The 20,729-nt window shown below is 40.1% G+C and overlaps 1 protein-coding gene across 1 annotated transcript in view; it reads left to right on the forward strand.

Moving 5' to 3' along the window:
• ABCA13 (ATP binding cassette subfamily A member 13) overlaps positions 1 to 20,729 on the forward strand; it is a 285,349-nt gene that overhangs the window by 234,570 nt on the left and 30,050 nt on the right. Inside the window, exons 55-56 of the mRNA XM_034761320.1 lie at positions 1,901 to 2,010; positions 15,162 to 15,312. Of these exons, the coding sequence (XP_034617211.1) occupies positions 1,901 to 2,010; positions 15,162 to 15,312 (261 nt within the window). The remainder of the gene's footprint in view (positions 1 to 1,900; positions 2,011 to 15,161; positions 15,313 to 20,729) is intronic.

Here is a 20,729-nt window from a genome sequence, read left to right on the forward strand (position 1 = left end):
TGACATAAAGATTATACATATTATTCAATTAAACACAAAACAATACGGTATTTGAATCAAACACTGTACTAATATTTCCACTATACTAGAGCTGTTCTGCTGATAAACCTTACAGACATTACAGGCTATACTAGAGGATTCTGAGACCTCCTTTAATTCTAGCTGTTGAGATGATAGAATTTACAAATTCTGCCAGATACGTCTGTAAACTCTTCTGGCCCCAAGTAATTTAGCTGAAGCAGATTATACAATCTGAAAGCTGGGTATACTCCGGGAGCTCAGTTGGATCTAGTGAAAGAGCTCTCAGACTCCTTGATTCCATGTGGTTCAGATTTGTTCGTGAGCTGTTCCAGATGAGGTTTTATAAAACTGTTTGCATAACCAACTCTGGATGGTAAACCCTGCTGAAAGACTTTGCAAACTTTCCCAGATTTAGTGTGAAGTTTATAAACTGTATTGAGCCCTGATAGAATTTTCAGGAGGTCACGTTTCTGTGGTGAATGTCTAGATTTTGTAGCCAACCTTATTAAAACTAGTCCTCTGCATCCAGGGATCTAGACTGAAGAATTTGGAATGTCTACATTTCTAGACTGAATGGTTTGAGGTGATAGTTGGAGGTGAGGAAGTAGGAGGAGGAAAAGGAAATACTGAGCACACCCCTCCACTCCAGCCCTTCCTCAGACCAGGGGAGGGGAGTGAAGATGCAGATTCCCAGCCTCTAGACGCTAAATCTTGCCCCTCAGCACACTGTCCCCTTCATCATTTTCTGAGGATAGTAAGCCGACTCAAACCCTCATCATTTGTTGTCATGGTGTCAGCAAGAAGGCTCACTGTCATTCTTCTCAATCCTTGGGGACTGTGAGCTGAACATCCCAGCTCTGTCTGCAGAGGGAACATTGGGTGGAGCCATCATAGGTGTGTGTGTATGTGTGTCAGTGTTTATTATCTCCCCCTCATCCAATAGGCAAAAACTTTGTTTTCCTGCTCCCTCGGGTGTTGGGAGGCAGGAGGTTACTTTGTCTGCAGTATAAGTACATTTGCTCCCACCATAGGCACTGTCTGTTAGCAACATATGGGAAATGGCAAAATGGGAACCTCAAACCTTTCCCAGTTTCCAAAGAATATTATTCAAACGGCTTAAAAATTGGCCAATATCCAGCAAAGAGAAGACAAAGGTGTAAACCACACACACACACACACACACTTTTATTAATCCTGCTTTTGTCCTTTTTCATGACTTTAAAGGAAAATATTTCGATTGCTTATAATACTGAAGGTAACTATATGTGTTCACTGAATAGGACTTTCAATGATTCAAGGGTCCTAAGTGTCTAAGTAGTTATTTGCAAAATGGGACTTAGGAAATATTTGAATTTTTTATCCACAGTGATCAAAATAGTGTTTTTATTACATTGCCTTTTCCCTTTAATTTGACTGAATTCCTTTTTCAAGAAACCTTACAAAGGTTGAAATTACCTCCTCTGTGTGTGTGTGTGTGTGTACACAAATATAATATGAGTGTATGCACCTAAGAGACATAGGAATGTGTGTGTGTGTATTTATTTCATCGTGTGTGTATGTGTATATTTATACACGTTCACTCCATGCATCTGAAGAAGTGAGGTTTTTTTACCCATGAAAGCTTATGCCCAAATAAATCTGTTAGTCTTTAAGGTGCCTCCAGACTCCTTATTGTTTTTGTGGATACAGACTAACACGGCTACCCCCTGATACATGCATTCCTATGTCACTTAGGTGATTTTGAAATTTGCACACCCACATGTATGATCTCTACACAACTAGTCCAGGAGTGAAAAAAACAAAACATGATGAAAGGTTAATGTTGTTAGTTGTGATATTTCTGTAAAGATAATTATTACTTTTTTCTCCTTCCCGTTAGTGCTTCGGGCTCCTGGGAGCAAATGGTGCTGGGAAAAGTACAACGTTTAAGATGCTGACTGGAGACATCACCCCATCTGGGGGGCGTGCTGTTATCAGGACTCCTACAGGGTAAATAGCATAGAGCTCAATCAGAATACTGTTACTTGATGATAAGGCTTATGATCAAACCTAGGAAAGCCTCAGCATGCTTATAGCTCTTTATATCGTATTCCAAGGAGTGGTTTGTATTCTTTCACAATGTACCGCACACCGCATTATTATTACAAAGTCTGTGGTGCCAAAAAAAACCCCCAAAAACAAAGCTTTTAAAGTCAGTTGACTGGGTTAAGCAGTTTAAAATTATTTAATCCTGTCGAGCAGTTCAGTTAATTGGGAATGGGTTGATTCAATAGAGTGGGAGGTAGGAAATGTCAGCACATATTCTACAGGTACACAAATACACATCCCCATAAACCAATACCAGACCAAAAGATTTTCACTGTTAGACTCCTAAGAAGTACTCAGGAGGGCTAATTTCTAAATGCTTAGTGGAAACCCCCAGATTAATCAATTAATCAAGTGCAGAGGTGATCAGGAAGAGCAGGGGTATTACATAGCAAGGGGACACTGTTCCTGCTCACATACATTTGTTAACCTTGAGTATACTTATTGCCTTGATTTTGGGGCTTTTCATGTGCAATGTCACCGCCGCCCCCCCCCCCAGAAATTAAATGTAAAATGTTAACATAAAAAAAAAAAGGCAACCCAAAAATAAATGTTAAAAAAATACAAAAATCTCTATAAGTCAAGTGTGGAAAGAATTTTAAATGGAGAGTGATTGCAAAGATTAGGACATTATAGTTTAAAGAGGAGAATAAGTAGTGACATGCCAGTGGTTAAATGAAAAAGTCTGAAATCCTGTATGTATAAAATATGTGTTTATATTTCTGTGTCTTCAAAACTGCAATATTAGAACAAGCTGGTGGTAATGAGGAAGTTGTAGCCGTAAGTCAGAGATTCAGTTATACAGCACTTGTAGATTCTATTAGGGGAATGAGTGGATATAATACCAGAACAAGTGTTAAGAGGAAATTAGTAGTGATTTATGACTGCGTGCACTTTCACTCTCCCTCGCTGTTTCCTTCATGGTTTAGCACCTACTGCTAAGCCAAGCTGACCTGCATAGTGTTGTCAGTTGAAAAATGTACACTCTCTTCTCTTTGGTCTGATCCTCATACCTGGTGAGAGAGAGAGTGTGTGCACAGTAGCAGCCTACAAAGATGACTGGTGCCCCAAGGCACTCATAATTTCCCAAGAAGCCACTTAGAGTAGCTTTGGGAGAATGCTCTGACAGGCGAGGATTGCTGGAGCACAGCAGCAGTCTGGCCACATTCCCTATTCTCCAGCCATATTCCCTTCACTGGATGTACACCGCTTGGAATTTCCCCAGGCAGCCATTTCACTCTAGCTTTCCTCCACTGCTTCTAGTAATTACTGATGTGGGATGTGATTGGATGGAATTATTGGTGAAATTGAAAAGCCAGTAAGATGGGGGGAGGGGGGGAGGCGCATGGTCTGTGTATCACTTGAGCTAAGATTTAATGCAGGAAAGTGAGGAGATGGAAACAGAAATGCCTGTGGTGGGGTATTGCATTAGTTTCACTTGGTTCTCTTTTTGATCTATCAGTCTTTTTTATGTAATTACCAAAATCACCCAGATTAAAAAGAACATGAATAGAACTCCCTCCCAAGTCCAAATCACCAAACTAAACAAGAAATGCCACCACAAGGAAATCAGCTATTTTTAGTTATTTTGGTAGCTGTTTTCTATTTGGGGAGTATCATAAACATTTCCCAGTTCCAGATATTTCTGAACTGCAGCTCCAGCTAACACTTATTGAAAATGGAACATCATGACCAAATCCCGGCTCTTTAGCTACCACATTTATGTGAGTATTTAGAGGCAAAAACAACACTGAAAGTTCACGGAGTCATGGAAAGGCTTCTGTTCCTTTAATTTGCTGTGTACTGAAAGAGGCCCTCTAAGGACTCTACAAGCGCTCAGTAGTTTTTGTTACATCAGGTAGGGTTACCATATTTAAACATTAAAAAAAGGAAGACACTCCACGGGGCCCTGGCCCCGCCCTGCCCCAGCCCCGCCCCAACTCCGTCCCTTCCCCAAAGTCTCCGCCCCTTCCCCTGAGCGCCCCGCATTCCCCCTCCTCCCTCTCAGCTACGCGAAACAGCTGCCCAAGCACTACCGGCTTCACGTTTGCTGGGCAGACCTCCAGACTCTGCGCCCCCGGCCGGGCGCTTCCCCAGCGCAGCCAGAGCCCGGGAAAGGGAAGCGCCCAGCCGGGGGCGCAGGGTCTGGGGTTTGCCCGGCAAACCGTGAAGCCGGTAGCACTCGGGCAGCTCGGCTCTTCAGCTACACAAAGCTGAGGTGTCTGGGGGGAGCAGCAGCAGCCGCTGCCGCCGCAGCGGAATCTGCCTACAGATCGCAGCCTGCTGGAGCCGCTCTAAGGTAAGCAGGGAACTGGGGCAGGGATGCCGGCAAAACAAAGCTGGGAGTATTTTCCCGGACATGTTCGGCTTTTTGGCAATTTCCCCCGGACGGGGATTTGAAGATCAAAAAGCCAGACATGTCCGGGAACATCCGGACATATGGTAACCCTACATCAGGAAAGTCAGTTGTAACTTTCTGAAATCTTGTTTTCCTCAGAGGGGTAGCCATGTTAGTCTGAATCTATAAAAAGCAACAGAGGGTCCTGTGGCACCTTTAAGACTAACAGAAGTACTGGGAGCATAAGTTTTCGTGGGTAAGAACCTCACTTGGGTAGAACCTCTGTTTACTGAGAATAAATGTGCCAAGTATAAAGAAATGGGGGAAAGTGTCTGTATTTTATTTGTGCATGAATAGTCCCTGGGCTGCTATATGGGCTATTCCAGTGTGGGGACAAGAGGAGGCTGGAGTGCATGCAGGAAGCCTTCTCTTTTCCCTTTCCTCCCTCCCTCACCACCACCCACAAGGCAGTTTAAGGCCCAGGCATTCCTGCTGCAGAAGAAGCAGAGTGGGGCTCTGGCCTTGCACTCGTCTCTCAAGGCCAGCAGAGTTATATTTGTGGTTGGGGAAACCCATGCAGCAGTGGTAGTTCAGGCTGCCAGCCTTTACAAGTTCTATGCCACTGGGAATAGCCATTGATAGACAACATGGGTGCAGTGGCTTAAAGACACAATCTTGCCCACAGTGGGGATGGTTGAAATGAACACACATCCTGTATCTCCAATTTTTTTAAATCTTTTTCTTGGGAAGATCTACAAACCTCTGTTTCAGCACAACCATCTAGCGGAGGTTTAGCTCATGAAGAACAGGTCAAAGGGCTACTTTTAATGGTCAATACCTATATAGTACCCAATTTACAGGATACGTTATGAAAAAAGAAGCTGAATCCTTCCTACACAGTCAGATGTTGCTTATCTCTCTCTGTCTTGGGCTGCTATATATATGTTCAGTTATTGGTACAGATATTTGATAATCTAATTCATATAACTCAAAGGAAAAGATAACTTGAAAAAAAATCCCAAAGCAGCTCAAAAGGCATTGGAAATATTTAATTGTTCATACATCCCTTTACATTGCAATAGATTCATGCACATTGAAATAAGGAAAGTCAGAAATGACCAAATGCATCCCTGGAGTAATTCCATTGAAATCATTGTAACACCAGGATTGAATTTGACCTGCCATCTTTTATACCAAAGGTCCATTGTTTAGGCCCAGATTTTCAAAAGACAAGATTTTCAAAAGTACCTGGTGATTTTTGGGTACCTCTATTTTGGAGTAGCTGACTTGAGTCACCTTAAAGGGGCTTTATTTTCAGAAAGTGCCTCATACCCACCCACCCTCTGAAAATAAAGCCCCTTTACGGGGTCTCACATTGGGCACCCAAAAACAATAGGCACATTTGGAAATCTTGATCTTAAAATTTGTTTGTTTGTTTTTTAAAGACAAGACTGTGTTTGAAAAAGTTAATGTGACAGGAAGTATTTTTCATGTATTTAAAAAAAAAAAAGCATTGAAAATCAGTTTTTAAGTGTTGGAAACCCAAAACCAAAAGCACTGTGCAGCACATGAGAACCAAAGAGAAAATTGACCTCTAGAATTTCACTACTCAAGTTGGGCAAAATGTATTAGAAGGTGGAAAGTAAATAATATTTTAAAATGTCTTTCAGAGTTAATAATACAAGGAGTTATTGATACCACAGAGCAATCATTTGTTTTTAAGTAAATAGGGCCAAATTAATCCCTCCTGAAATTCCACGGTCTTCAATAGCATCTTCCCAGGGATGTATTTGTCCCATAATATTTATTACTATACTATTTCTTTAATGCAGCCCAAAGTAGATGTGTATTTCAAGTGGTTCCCGTGCATTTACTGTGATAGGCCTTATTGAATTTCCTACTGAAACATATTTATTCTGTCCAAGGCACACAATCAGTCCACCAAAGAATTGCATTTTTTATTTCAGTACTCCTCCTCAGACATGAAGGCTATAGGCAAATAATAAGGTTTTACTACCATGTTCTAGCTGTAATTAACCACTCTAATAAAAATGCTCCAGAAAGAGAGCTAATACAAATGTAGCAGTAATTACAAGCAAACATGACACAGTAATAGCAATGTACTACTTAAAAACAGTTTTACCTTTTCATATTGTATGAACCTCATTAGCACTGGCATAATTCAGTGACACAGTCATCCAAATTATATAAACGATTATTGAATACAGGTAATGCCTCCCAGTTAGAGTTATTTGAAACCTAATACTAACCCAAGCCAAGGAACAATATCACAAGCAGTCACTCTGGAAGGTGTGGAAATGAAACACCAGGACAATGGAATATTATAACATTTCTGACCTCTGTCAATGGGAGTTAAAGGGGCAATACAGGACACAATCAGAAAAAATCTCATATTAAAAAAACCCAAATGTCTTTACCTATATTATAAATAATGACACTTTAAAAATGTTAGGAAAATCTCGCCACATATCCCATTTTTGAATGATATCTGTATGTCCTAGCCGTTAGTTTTCAATAATATGATATTGGACTCTCATGCTGTAAGGAATAAGATTGTGTATGGCGTAGTCTTAAAAGCACACACTTACCTAGAATGTCTAAATAGAAAAAGAAAGGAGACCATAGTGCTCACATTTAGATGTCGCTGTTAGAAACTAAATATCACTACCATGCCACACAAATAGGCATTATACATCTGTACCATTTTCTTAGTTATGTTGGGTAGCTGCCTTCTTCCCTCCACCTCAGTTATCCTTCTTTACTTTGCCCCAACTACCTTCAAGGGCTCTGTATGACACACAGCCCCTGCCGCTGAAGAGGGCTAGATAAAGATCCCTCAGGAGGATGTCAAAGCACTTTCAAGTATTAGCCACAGACCAGCATAAAAGAACTTGACAGTTTCTTTGGCTCTCACTCACTTCACTGCTACTTAAGCTTATTTCTCAGCACATACTTGTGTCTGAGTGCTTTGTGGAATAGTCATGAACTTAAGCCTGTGCTTAAGTGGTTTGCTGAATTGGGGTCCTATTGACAAGGATTAGATAGGATGGGCACAAGATGTCCCATTGAAACCAGTGGATAAAGTAATTAACATTTGACACTCCTAATATGACTGATTTAATTTCTCTCCCATGAATTCCAGTGTATAGAGAGATTCTCTGTTACGGCAACTCCCATTCATATTTGAACTAGAAGTAATTTTTTTATCTAAAATCTTGGATTAGAAGTTCATAAGGCCAGAGGGTACCTCTCCAAAGAGGGGAAACTACAGTATTTCTTTTCAACCAGAACTGGGGCTGTTTTTATGGTTATGATATTCAACTTGATAAATAATTAAAAATGTAATTCAAATAGCTTTACTTCAAAAGCAGAATAAATTTGCATCAATATAATGGCTGAGATGGCTGTTGTAACACTGTATATCAGTATAATTACGTTAATTATAACTAAGCTATAGTTACATTAATTATATTTTTAACCTTGGGTTTTTTATAATGTTAATTGAGTATTAGTATGCACTGAATCAAATGTGCAGTGATAAGCACAATGGAGTTCCTAACTACTTTTGTGATTTGTAAATTTGTATTTCATTTTGACTAATTAATGGAATTTATCTCTCAGTTGAAACCAATGCAAGTACTGGATTATATATCACTGCCTTTACTTTATGCTTGTACTGCCTGAAAAAAGCTGCAAAAATCCAAGTCTAAATGAATGTCAACAATAAGACAAGTCTTCCAGCACAGCAAGGGGAGGGGGTTTTCAGAGGAGCTGAGCTTTTAGGCCAGTGGGAGCTCTGGGTTACTGAGCACCTCTAAAAATCAGCCCTTAAATGTCCAAATTCTGTTTTTGTTAACAACACAAAATAGAAAGGGCCAAATCCTGGTTGCCTCGCTCACCACTAGTCTCCCTGAAGTCAGTTGGTCGATTTGTGTAAGATGAGCATGTTTTCACCCTCTGGTGTTTTTCCAACATTCTCCTCTGGTCTTTTTTTGATTCAGTGCCCCAGACTATCCCAGCACACGTTTCTGGGCAGGTTTTCTGGAACACTCTAGGGACACTGAGTTAAAAGACCATAGAGAGACTGGTGAAAAAATAACTGGGGGGCAAAACTTTATCCCTAGTGACATTAGTGAGGCTGCCCTTTCTTTCATAGACATCACAACACTTCGCAAAACCAAGAACAACACTGCGTTTATATAAAGCCTTTCTCCCCACTCCCTGAACTTTCTCAAAGTGCTTTATAATGCAAAAGAATTATTATTATCCCCAGTTTACAGGTGAAGTGACCAAGACACAGAGACTTTATAAAGAAAATTAGATCAAGTGGCTGGAATAGGACCCAGTGCTCCCATTTCCCTGCTCTAGCTGCTAGACAGTGCTGCCTCTGATGTGGGAGCTAGGCAGTTCTTTACCTTTTGAAAAAGGTTAATAATAATATGTAATTGTGTAGCTATTTTGTCTCCTAATAATGCATACATATCTAGGTTACACTTTATACTCTCTTAGCTACTCAATAGAGCTGGTCGGCAATTTTTTGACTAAAAATTTTCCGTCAAAAATACAAGTTAATTGAAACTGAGATTTTTTGTGGGAAAGGGTCAGTTTCAACAAATTTCCCTTTTATAAACGGGTTTTTTTGTGAGGGGGGGGGGGGGTTCAAAATTGTCCAAATCTCTCATTTCGACACTTTATGAAACCAAAAATTCTGTTTTGAGCTATTTCTTTTAGAAACTTAATTTTTAGTTTAAAAGAATTAAATCATTAAAACCTCAACATTGAGACAATTAGAAATTATTTAAACGAAACACTTCAATTGACCTGAACCAAGAAAATAAAAATTCATTTATCTGAATATATTTAGTAACAGAGCTGTGTTGGGAATCACTTTCCCATCCTGGGAAATTTTTGAGATTTTGATTTTTCACTCCAATGTGGTATGAATGTAGAAATCTCAAAATTTTTCCCAGGATGGGAAAACCATTCCCTACACAGCTCTATTACTAACTATATTCAGATAAATGAGTTCTTATTTTCTTTGGTTATGTAGGGCTAGATTGCGCTTTTGCTCAATTCCCTATATAAAGCTGCATTGCTGCATGTGGAGCCTTGGGAGGGAAATGTGGCTTTGAGTCCAGCCTCGCTCTGTCTATAGCAATTGGATACATCAATAGGCCCAGTGTTTCTCAGCATAATACCAAAACAATACAGCAGCCTATGCTGACATACAACTTCCATCTAAATTGCTTTAAAAACATCAATGAGCTATAGAGGTTATCTTTTAAATTTGTCAATAGCTTTATGCAGGGAGCTCAAATGTGGTTGAAGGCCTCTGTGTGGCCAGAGTAAACGGGCCAAAATATGGCCTTTATCTAGTAGACCCAAAGATCCTGCCATATAAGTATGCAATATGCAAATGGAGTATAGGAGGGATGGGGTATTATGAAAAACAGTGCAAATGAGCTGTGCAGTTCAGCATGCAGCATGTTAGGTCTGTGATTTTCGTGTCAGTCACTAATATATATATATATATAGTATTTATTTTTCTCTACAACGTATAGAGGAAGTGTTTTTAGGGAGGGATTTGAGAAATAAAAGGTTAAGGCATGGTAGACCACATCAAAGGGGGCATTCCAGGCATAAGGAAGAAGGCACGTAACCATGGGAGAGTAAAAAGAGATAAGTGAAGCACTCTTCTGGCTATCCATGGGGAAAGAGTCTGGGCCAGGTCTTCAGCCAGGTCTATTGAATCCAATGGAATGACATTAATTTACATCAGCTGAGAATCTGGCCTTCTGTAGTTAGAAGTTAATTTCATTTACAGATATTTCTTACCAGGCTCTGAAGTCTCTAGTATCCTTTGTCTATCTCAGACAGCATGTACCCTGAGCTGCCTCTTTGAACCACAACCCTTTGAGTGACTGAACTGCTGGCATTTGCGTTCTGATTCTTAACCCTTTTGTCTTTCCTTTGAAGTCTGAGGAACAATTGCAACCTAGTCTCTCTTTCCTTGGTGTAATCATTCAATGCTTGCACATCAAACAGGACTTTGAGGATCATTCCAGATAACTGCTGCATATTGGCTAACCATTGTGCCAGTGCAAATCTCACTTTGTTTTTACAACCATAAAAGGGATTTTCTCTCAGCCTCTTCTGATTAGTTAATTGAATTGTTTCCCACCTATATGTCTTTTCTTAAATGTTGCCCAATGTCCCTGCTTTGGCAGCTCAGAGAATGGTATAATTCTCTCCTGCTAGCAGATGGAAATGGGAAAAGACCACTGTTCCTGTGTTATATGTGATGTTTTAGGGAGCTTCCCCCACAACTTTTTCAATCATGATTAGTATAGCGTAACAGTTCTTCACAGAGAAGAGTTCTTATTTTTCCTGTTAGCTTCCCAGAGCAGGCAGTTGTCCTGTTGCAATAAAGATTACATCTTCTAGATGGCAGAGAAGAAGAAACCACCAGCCTTTGTCAATGGTATCTCCTGCTTTGGCTAAAATGCCTAGAAAACTGGACTTTTTGCTTGAATTGAATATTAGGTGCTCAGATTCCACAGAAACCAATGGTTTCCTCAGTACTTTCTCCAATTCCCTGCTAGCCAAAGAAATTTTGAGCCCAGCAGCCAATCAATTCATAAATTCTTCTTTAGGTGTAGCAAGTACTGCAGGGCCTTGTTTAGCGGAGTTGCTGAATCTCTCTGTAGAGTACCCTTGTTGTCTTTCCCTTTGGAATGAAGGCTCTCCTAATCCAAGGTTCAGTATACCGTGAGCACCCCGGCCACCTGGGTGTGGCAGCCTGGCTCCTGAATGAACATGTATGAAAGAGGAAGAGGTTTTTAAGAGTGGGTGACTTCTGTGCTGCTGCATTCATATAAGAATTCTGCTTCTTTTCCATATCAAAGTCCAGACATCTTCACAGTTTGGTTAAAGGATAGAAAACTAAGTCTATCTAGATATGACATCATCTTGCTGAACAAAATGGAGAAATCAGTGGAGTGCCACCAGCATAAAACTAGAGTCAGACAACGGGGCATTTAGACCCCTTTGTCAATAAACTTCTTTTACATCTGTGCTGTATTCTCTGTTAAGTCACTGAATCAATGTGTGACGTGGTTTTTCATGCCTCAGTTTCCCTATCTGTAGATTGAGGGTAAAAATGCCTTTTTCTGTAAAGCACTTTGCAATCTGCGAATGAAAAGGCTATAGAAGAGCTAAGTCTAATTATTTTATTATTACAACATTCAACCTTAAGTCTTACTAGTTCTGCCTTAGATAAGGTTACCTCAACATTTGGCGCATTATCTAATTGTTCATATACTTATTAGAGAGAGTGCCTAGATAATTAACTTTACTTCAGTATATGCAGTATTCTAAGGTATTACCTAAAGCTATTGACAAGTTTAAAAGGTAACCAGTAAAGGTCATTGATGTTTTTAAAGCAATTTAGATGCAAGTTGTTCTGTAAGCTTAGGCTGTTTTGGTATTATGCTGAGAAACACTGTGTCTATTGATATATCCAATTGTATAGACAGACCGAGCCTGGACTCTATCATCATAGAATCTTGCTTCACATATAAAATCAACTTTATTTTCTCTTCCTCCTCTTTTTCTCATTTACATGGATTAGCTTAATAACATCATGCATATTATATGTGTATGTGCTGAGGGAGGAGGAGGAGAATATAATTAATGCAACTAATAGCTTTAAAATATAAATTAAGGATAATTATGGTTTGAATGCAAAACCCTTTACAGTACAGCAGATAATGAGGAGGATTTTTGGTGTAACACCATGTTAACAGGTGGAATGCTAATTTCTCCTGTACACATGAAAGTAAAATGGAAAGATGAGATTTCCTTGGAGGTCAATTTATTTTAAAGCAGTGGGGAGTGGTGGTTTCCTTCCTTGAGTCAGGAGAGCATTTGAAAACTAAGCTGTCGTTTTGATTAACTTGTTTTTTCAGCATGCAACAAAAGCATAGGGCAAAGCTAAAAAGCAGTCATTTTGATTTGGAGATCCCAGTCAGTGAGATTGCTTATACTGCACTGGGGGAAGAACAGGCATCACACTGTACATAACAGTAAAGTCTCAAACACCCACCACCTCAAATGGCTTTTTGTCCTCTGTAAAGCATATATGACATATTTCTATCTTGTAAAGAACTAAAGGCAATAAAAAAACAAAGGCCCTAATGTTGCTATTGGATCTTCTAGCAAGGATCTTTGTACCCATTAGGACTCCACATAAGTACAAGGTCTGCACTAGTTGGTCTAATTGCATGATTGGGGCAAAAGTGTGCAAGACTACATGGCAAAATATTTCAAACTCCTTTGCAATGTGTCCCACCTTTATTGGAAGTTATACTTCACCATAGGGACCCCCTGTATTTCTACGTCTTTATGCTGAACTGGAAGCAAGATACTGATATTGTCTTGAACAATCGGTGGAGCCAGGGACTCTAAATGGGTTCTATTGCCCTAAGCAAAATAGAAAACTAGCTAAAGTACATCCCTATTGAGGCATAGTCACTCAAACTGAGATTTAATTAATGTTTTGGCTGTTTGTTATTTTGCTTCCATAGGTGATCTTTTCCACCCGGATGGTAGAACCATTCTGGAAGGGAGTTTCCCATTCAGTTACTAGACACACTAAACTAAATTCCTCCCTAATGAAAGTTTCCAGAAGTTAGCAAAATTACCCCAGCATTTAATTTGGTCTCCTACATATGTGCCTTGCATATTGCCTCAAGTCAAGACTTTAGTGCTCCAAAAGGAGCAGCTGTGCCAAAAGGAAGGTTTGTATTGCTCTGCTCTGTTTGCCTTAATTTGAGGTTGCTCTGTGTATCTCTTACAATGTCTTTGGTGCCCAGGAAGGAATTGACTATAAATAGAATTTCTGCATGTCAGAGTTCATTATGGAAGGAATCCACTGCCTCTGCCAATTTATGCTAATATAGTGCACATTAGTAAATCCATGCCCTAAGGTGCAGATGGCTTTAAAAAACCATTTAATTTGATTTAGATATGCTTGAAATTGTGCTAGGAGAAATTCTGTAATGTTTATATATATTTTTTAAAGAGCAACCCTTGAACTGACCATAGGCAAATGGTGCGGTTTAATCCTGACTTTCATTTTGTTGTGTCACATTTTAGAGTTTAACGGAGCTCCCCACATGCACTTCTTGGTTCAATGCAAACTCACATATCTTTTGTATTAAGAGCAAAAAGTCCATTCCAACAAGTCCCCAGCAAGGTACATCGTGTGATGATAAATTAACTTCTGAGAACATTTAAAATACTTCGATACTATGGTTCAGCCTGTAAAATACACAGTTTATACTAATGTCTCCCCAGACGAGAGAGCTTTGTAAAGGATTAGCAGATACATATTTATGCTTTCTACAATTTTGGAATTTGTAGTCCATCTACATAGAACATTTGCTTTTCCATTTCCAAATGATTACCTGTGTATTCAACCTTATTAATCAGTTTCATAGCAACACAGAAACACTATGGGAAAATAAAAAGAATATCATATTGTAACTCAAAGCCTTTTTTTTTTTTTATTATTACCACCCCCCCACACACACTTGCACACCCGAGCTCATCAGACTTTAGACCTGTCAAAAATCAAGATGCTTTTTTATATAGTTGCGCTGGTTGTCTGAATCATTTTCTGTAAATTTCAATCAGCACCACCAAGTGTTGGATTAGGTATTGGAATAAATAAGGGTACATTTAGCATCATTATGGGTAATGAGACACCGTTGCAATCAAGGCTGCTTCTTAGCAACTAATGCAGTTTCTAGTAATGTTGTACAGCTACAAAGCTGAGGCCAAAGACTCTGAAATGAGGGAGATAATTATAAGTGACAAGTGTGATTTTTATCTGGATATCATCATTTAAACTATTAGGCAATTAATATTTCTGTTTTTGTTTCTTCACACACACCACACACACACACACACACACCCATACCTCTCTCTGTAAATTACTGAAGGATCTGCTTATCAGTCAGTATAAGCACTTTGCTGTGCTTGAGGCAAGGCACATAACTAGCCTTACCCCTTATGAAACTGGCTGTTCCTGAAGTGTTCTACATCTTCAGGTCTGGTCATTCTTCTGTATTAAAGAAGAGTTTCATGAAGATGGTTTAATGAGGTGGCGGGGGAAGGTACACCTATGAAGTCAATTACTACATACCACATCTTTCCCCTGCTTTTCCCAAGGCCTGCACAGGAGGCTTGCTTCCTACTTCATGTGGAGAAGCAGCAGAACATGGGTGTCTCCAAGTGACAGTACTAGGCCAGGTGCATACTTTATAGCATGGAGCCCAGAAGTAGCTCTGTCTCCAATTGGCGCTGCTGGCTGGGGAGCTAAACCAGCTGCAGAATGGGGACGCTCACTGGAACCAGAAGATCCTCTTCTGGTGGGACTGTGGGATTAGAGAGGGGGAAGAAATGGAAGGGGAAAGAGCACAGTGAGCTGCTGGGCTCATCTCAGGGAAAGTAATGAGAAGAGAGAGATGGGAGTAGAGATGGGCCTATTCTACTCCCATCCCTCTTCTTAGAATTCTAAGGTGAATATACTTATTCTTGTACGGATTAAGGCTGTAAAACAGTAACACCAGGGCTAAAGTACTAAGGAATATCACACTCAAGTGTTTAAATCTTTTGCTTTTCTTTTAAATAGATCTGAAATGGATATATTGTCTGCTAGGTCTGAAGGGATTCTGATTGGCTACTGCCCACAGCAAGATGCCCTGGATGAACTTCTAACTGGTTGGGAGCACCTTTATTATTACTGCAGCCTGCGTGGGGTTCCAAAACAATGTATCCATAAGGTAATTATCCATGAGTTTGCTTTGCAAGGAATAGATGGAGCAAGGTTGGGCCATACAGTTCACGCGAGTTTCATTTTCTTGTACTGGAAAACACACCTTTTAAATCAGACATTTGTCTTCAACAGTTTTGCTCCTAAGGAATCTTCTCTGCCCACCCCAAAATATATTGATTTCTTTGAAGTTTTAAAAGTAGCATGATTTTCCTCTCATCCCAGTTTACATCAAGAGTAACTTCCCTGAAGTTATTAGAATTACACCAGTGTGAGAGCAATGCCTGGCCCACAAACCATAAAAGAATTAAAATTAAAAGTCTGCATACATAGCATCTTCACTTTTCACTTCACCATTATGGCTTCTTAGCAAAATAACTTCAAAGCCAGCTCTTCACCACTAATTTGCAGCCCCCACCCAGCATAGGAGGCCTGTGGGGGGAATGGAGTGTGGTCAGAGTACGGCTGCACTGGCTGAGTCTCAACTCCAAGGAAGGCCTTTGGGGAGACATTGCAGCTGGGCCCAAGTTAGGGTAGCTCTGGAGGCCACAGCAAACCCCTCATGTAGTTCCAGGATTGAAGTTGGGCGGTAAAGTTAGCAACAGCCACATTTGCCCCTTTATTTGGGCCCTGTGCGTAGCAGAGCTTGGCTGGACCTGAAAATGCAGCTTGCCGTCTTAACAAGGCATCCCCATGTAAACAGTGCCAAGCACCATTTACGATAGCTACTTAGAATTCAGCATCCAGTCTTTTCCTTAGCTGTTCAGTGTTGTCAACCCACCTCATTAGTTTTGGATTAAAGATGGCCAGAGTACTGCAAACATAAAGATTTGTTCCCCTTGGTCTAAGGGAAATATATTAAGAGATAATTGTTATTGCATTAAGCCTCCTGGCGAAAATTACCTGTCATCTCTATCCAGTGACAATTCCCCACTTATGATCAGCTTTTAGCACAACTGTACTATCTGTCTATTATTGTAGCATTTAATGGAGAACAGTTTCTGGCATGTCTCTTAGAGCTGTACATTCATTTAAGAGAATGCTGTTAAATATTCATAAGTTTCACATAAGTCATCAAATATGTTTTGGTCATAAATGTAACTTAAAGCAGAAATCAAAGCTTGATTATTTAATTAGGCAGCAAAGTCTTAAAATGCTGTGAAACATGGTTCTTAACCTTTTCTGTTCTGTCCAACAGAACAGATGGCAATACATCCTTGTAATGTACTTATCCATATGGTACAACGTATATAATAGACTGAGGCACAAATGTTGACAGTAGCTGTGGAGTGGAATTTTCAAAAGTACCTAAGTGACTGAAGAGCACAAGTCCCACTGAAAGTCAGTAGAAATTGTGCTCCTAATTCACTTAGACACCTTTTGAAATCATACCTGTAGGCTCCTTCGTATTGCAAGCAGGGAGTTTTAAGGAGAAGTGCCCTGATTTGGAAAATGTATGTGATAGGCCCACAACGTTGCTCTAAGCAAGCTGACTGACTCCTATATCGAGTGCAATGTGTGCAGAATAAACATATTCCACCCCAATGCTGGAATTAGTCCAGTGCAAAATAGGGCAGATGGGAAAATTAGAGATAGCAGGAGCATGAATGAACTAATGAAGGAAGATAGCTGCCTCGGCATTGTTGGGAGAGTAGCAACTGTGTTAGAGGAGCCTTTGTAATAAATTTGCCATGAGGGACATCTTTGGTTCAGGTCCAATTCAAAGCATAGGCACTATAAACCTGTGTCTAGGGTCATGGCTCCTAAAGCCACAGGGTGATTTAAAAAAAAAACACAACTTTTTGTTTTATTAAGGCAAAATTACAATAAAACATTGACATACTACATTGTTTATTACTTATTCGGGATCAGTTTAATATTCAAAGACCTAAAGACTCTGGCTTACTGGCTGGGGAAAAGTGACCAAATTTCTATAAACTGATCCATTTTTTGGCACTTTTCCTGTGTATGTACTTAGGCCTGGTCCCCACTAAGTCCCCACTTCGGACTAAGGTACGCAAATTCAGCTACGTTAATAACGTAGCTGAATTCGAAGTACCTTAGTCCGAACTTACCGCGGTCCAGATGCGGCAGGAAGTCTCCCCCAGTCGATGCTGCGTACTCCTCTCGGCGAGCTGGAGTACCGGCGCCGACTGTGAGCACTTCCGGGATCGATCCCAGAACATCGATTGCGTGCCGCCGGACCCTCCGGTAAGTGAAGACAAGGCCTTAGTGTGAAAGCTTTTCCATTACAAGGAAAGTTCATATTTGACTATACCACAATTCCAGAGGAGGAGGAGGAGTCATTTTTCTAATACCGTGCAGTCCAAAGTCTAGTTAACAATAAAAAAGAAATGAATGTGTTGTTCTGTTTAAAAGTAGATCCTTGACTGGAGCATTAAGTAAGCAGGTCAGGGGATCTCTAGGAAAGAGCATTTTGTCATAAGGTATCTTTCCTAATCCTTTCTTCCCAATATTTTCTAATTCCCGGACACATCTACAACATGTGTGAGTGTGTTCCCTCTTTCTTGTAACCCCTCCAACAGAGCACCTCCTTAGCAGCAAAAATATGATGAATCTTAACTGGAGTCAAATGCCCCTATATAATTATTTATATATTTTTTAAAAAAGAGCTGCACATTTTCATAAGTGCCTAGGTCCCATTTTCAAAAGGGACTTAAATACCTTTGCAAATCTGGTCCTAGTTGCCTAAAAAAGGCATATCCAGTTTTGTCAGGGTATCAGATGCGGGACAAACAGGACAGTCTAGTTTCATACCGGATGAGTGGCCTGCCTAGGTGCTATTGTAAATAATATATAATAACTGACCTTCAACCTTCCCTCGAAATTCAAACTAAATCTAAACCTTGTTAGGAAAAAAAAAAGTTTTGTGTGAAACTGACCTAGGTATGCTATGCCAGAGTTCACTTCCTGTCCTAGACTCTTGGGCAGCCTTGCAGTACAGCTGCTGTACTGCACCTCAGAAATGGCTAAATTTCAGTGGTGAATGAAGTGATCCCAGTGTATTTGAGCTTAAATTTGTAAGATGTAATGCTTGTGAATCCTTGAGGATAGCAGTTCCTATGGAAATGGAAATTGTTGTTTTTGTTGTCTCACTCCCACACATTATGCTGTGCTCCAGGCCAAGCTCTCTGAGTGCTTACTGTTAAAGTGTCTGTGTTAACAAAAGAAGGAAAGGAACATGGTTGTTTGATTCGAAGGTGGAAAGCAATCTGAGTTCATTTTGTTTTACAGTGAGTTGGCAAGCGAGCAGGTGACTTATGGTATGCACTGCTGCATAAGTAAATATAATCTATTAAAGCAATAACTTCAAGGATCTGATCCTTCACTAGACAGATTTGTCAGCAACAGGAATTAAATGCCTGACATAAAGTTGAGTGCACTTAATGTTCCAAAACAGTAATTAACTGAATGGGAAAGGATGAGAAAATGGGTCATTTGTTATCAGTGTGAAACTGTATATTATTATATGAAGTTTTAATCTGCTTTTTAAAGCAGCCCTAAAAGTTTCTTTTAAATCATGATGTTGTAAAGCTTTGGGTGGAGTTTGAAGTGGGTGCCAGGGGGGCATTGCTTCCCCCCTCTCCCCAAGCCAGGGTTACCATACGTTCAGGCTTTCCTGGACATTGCCTCTTTTTTCTGATAGTCCGCTCTCCATCCAGGCAAACTTTTCAAATAAGAGGCAGTGTCTGGGATTTTTCCTTTAGGGAGCAGACATTACAGTTCAGAAAGAGCCATCTCCGTGCCCCGATTTGGCCCTCTCCTGCACCCGCAGCTGCTGAATCCCGCCCACCCTGTCACCATTACGGGAAGTGCAACACTCTCCCCCACCTTGAATGTAAGGCTGCAGGTCCTCGAGCACCCCCCCCCCAGTATTCCCTCCCAGTACACACACACACACCCTCTAGTACCCCCTTCCTGGGTGTGGGGTTCCTGCACATTAGCCACCCTATGGTCCTGGTTAAATTTCCCCTGGGTACCTGTGCGAGACCCTAACAAAGGCAGGTGCCCGGTGATCCCACAGTGGGCTCAACCCTGTAAGCCTCGGGCAGGCATGGAATTTGCCCCCCCATGCACAGCCCCATTGGCCTGGCTAGAGCTGCCCCCCAAATATAGAAGTCAAACTATGCCTATGTGTAAAACTAAATAGAATTGGAGTTGAGCTTAAATAATACACGGCTCTTGGGATGTTCAACTAGTTATCACACTGGATTGGCATAGTTTTTTAAAAAATATTTATCTTTATTACATTTGTCTCATACCACAACACATTGCTTAATTCAAATCTCAGTGGAAATGGTTAGGGCTATATTCTGCTGTCATTTACACTAGTACAAATCCAATGAAATCACCATAGTAGATGAGAGTAGAATTTGGAACACATTTATTCAAAGAGTACAAGTTCCAACAGCATCACTATCTGTCCCACCTACCAACCTAATTAAAATCATGACAACTGCAATGTTTCAAGGCTTGGCCTATCAATATTAAAATTACTATTTCTGGTTGGAGATTCTTCAAAACAAGCTTCTCTGATTTTTATCAGAACTTCAACAGCCAACAGACAGCTTGAAGTAGCATTGGTAGGGTTCCTCCTTCAATAAGTCCCCAGGTGGATTTTTGCTTCCTCATGGAACTCCATTGACTTGTACTCTATGAAGGCTGTGTGCTATTCTGCCCTCTGATACTTTGGTGACTTAACCAGAATCTGAGCAGAATTTAGTCCTATAGTCAACTGAGCTTTGCAGGTTTGCTTGTGTGCAGATCTTTTCAGGATCACAGCTGAAAGTGCAATAAACTCCTATAACTTCAGCTAATAATATGAGTTTTCCTAAAATTGCTAAATTTACTCTGAAGGGTAATACATAATTTTGGGGGACAATTTGTAGAAAATTAGGCAAAATGTTTTTTTTTTAATTATAGGGTATTAAAACTCATTCTATGTTTGAAATTTTCACTAGTTCTGTAATTATTCACATGAATGTCACCAGTTTATATGGATGCAGTCCAACTCTTATGAAATTCAAATGGAGTCTTTCCTTAGACTTCAGTGAAAGTTGGATCTGGCTCACTGTGTGTGTGTGTGTGTGAGAGAGAGAGAGAGAGAGAGAGAGAGAGAGAGAACTATAAGGATGATGAGTTGGGCATTATATTCATCAGTCCTATTCAGAAGTGACAGATCCAAAATTAACAAATTATGATATCTTTCGAAGTTAATAGGATGGATTAATATCCAATACTAAAAGTTCCCTAGTTCGGAGGTAAATCTGAAGAAAGTACCAAGAGAGTCCCAGTGTCTCTTCCTATATATAATTTACCTGAGTGCTGTTACTGCTTTGGAAAACTCTCTGGTTTAATAATTGGAATCAATTATGCATGTTATTTTTGCAGTGCTTTATTGATAGA

The sequence above is a fragment of the Trachemys scripta genome, chromosome 2 (assembly GCF_013100865.1).
Source record: "Trachemys scripta elegans isolate TJP31775 chromosome 2, CAS_Tse_1.0, whole genome shotgun sequence".
NCBI classification, from domain to species: domain Eukaryota; kingdom Metazoa; phylum Chordata; order Testudines; family Emydidae; genus Trachemys; species Trachemys scripta.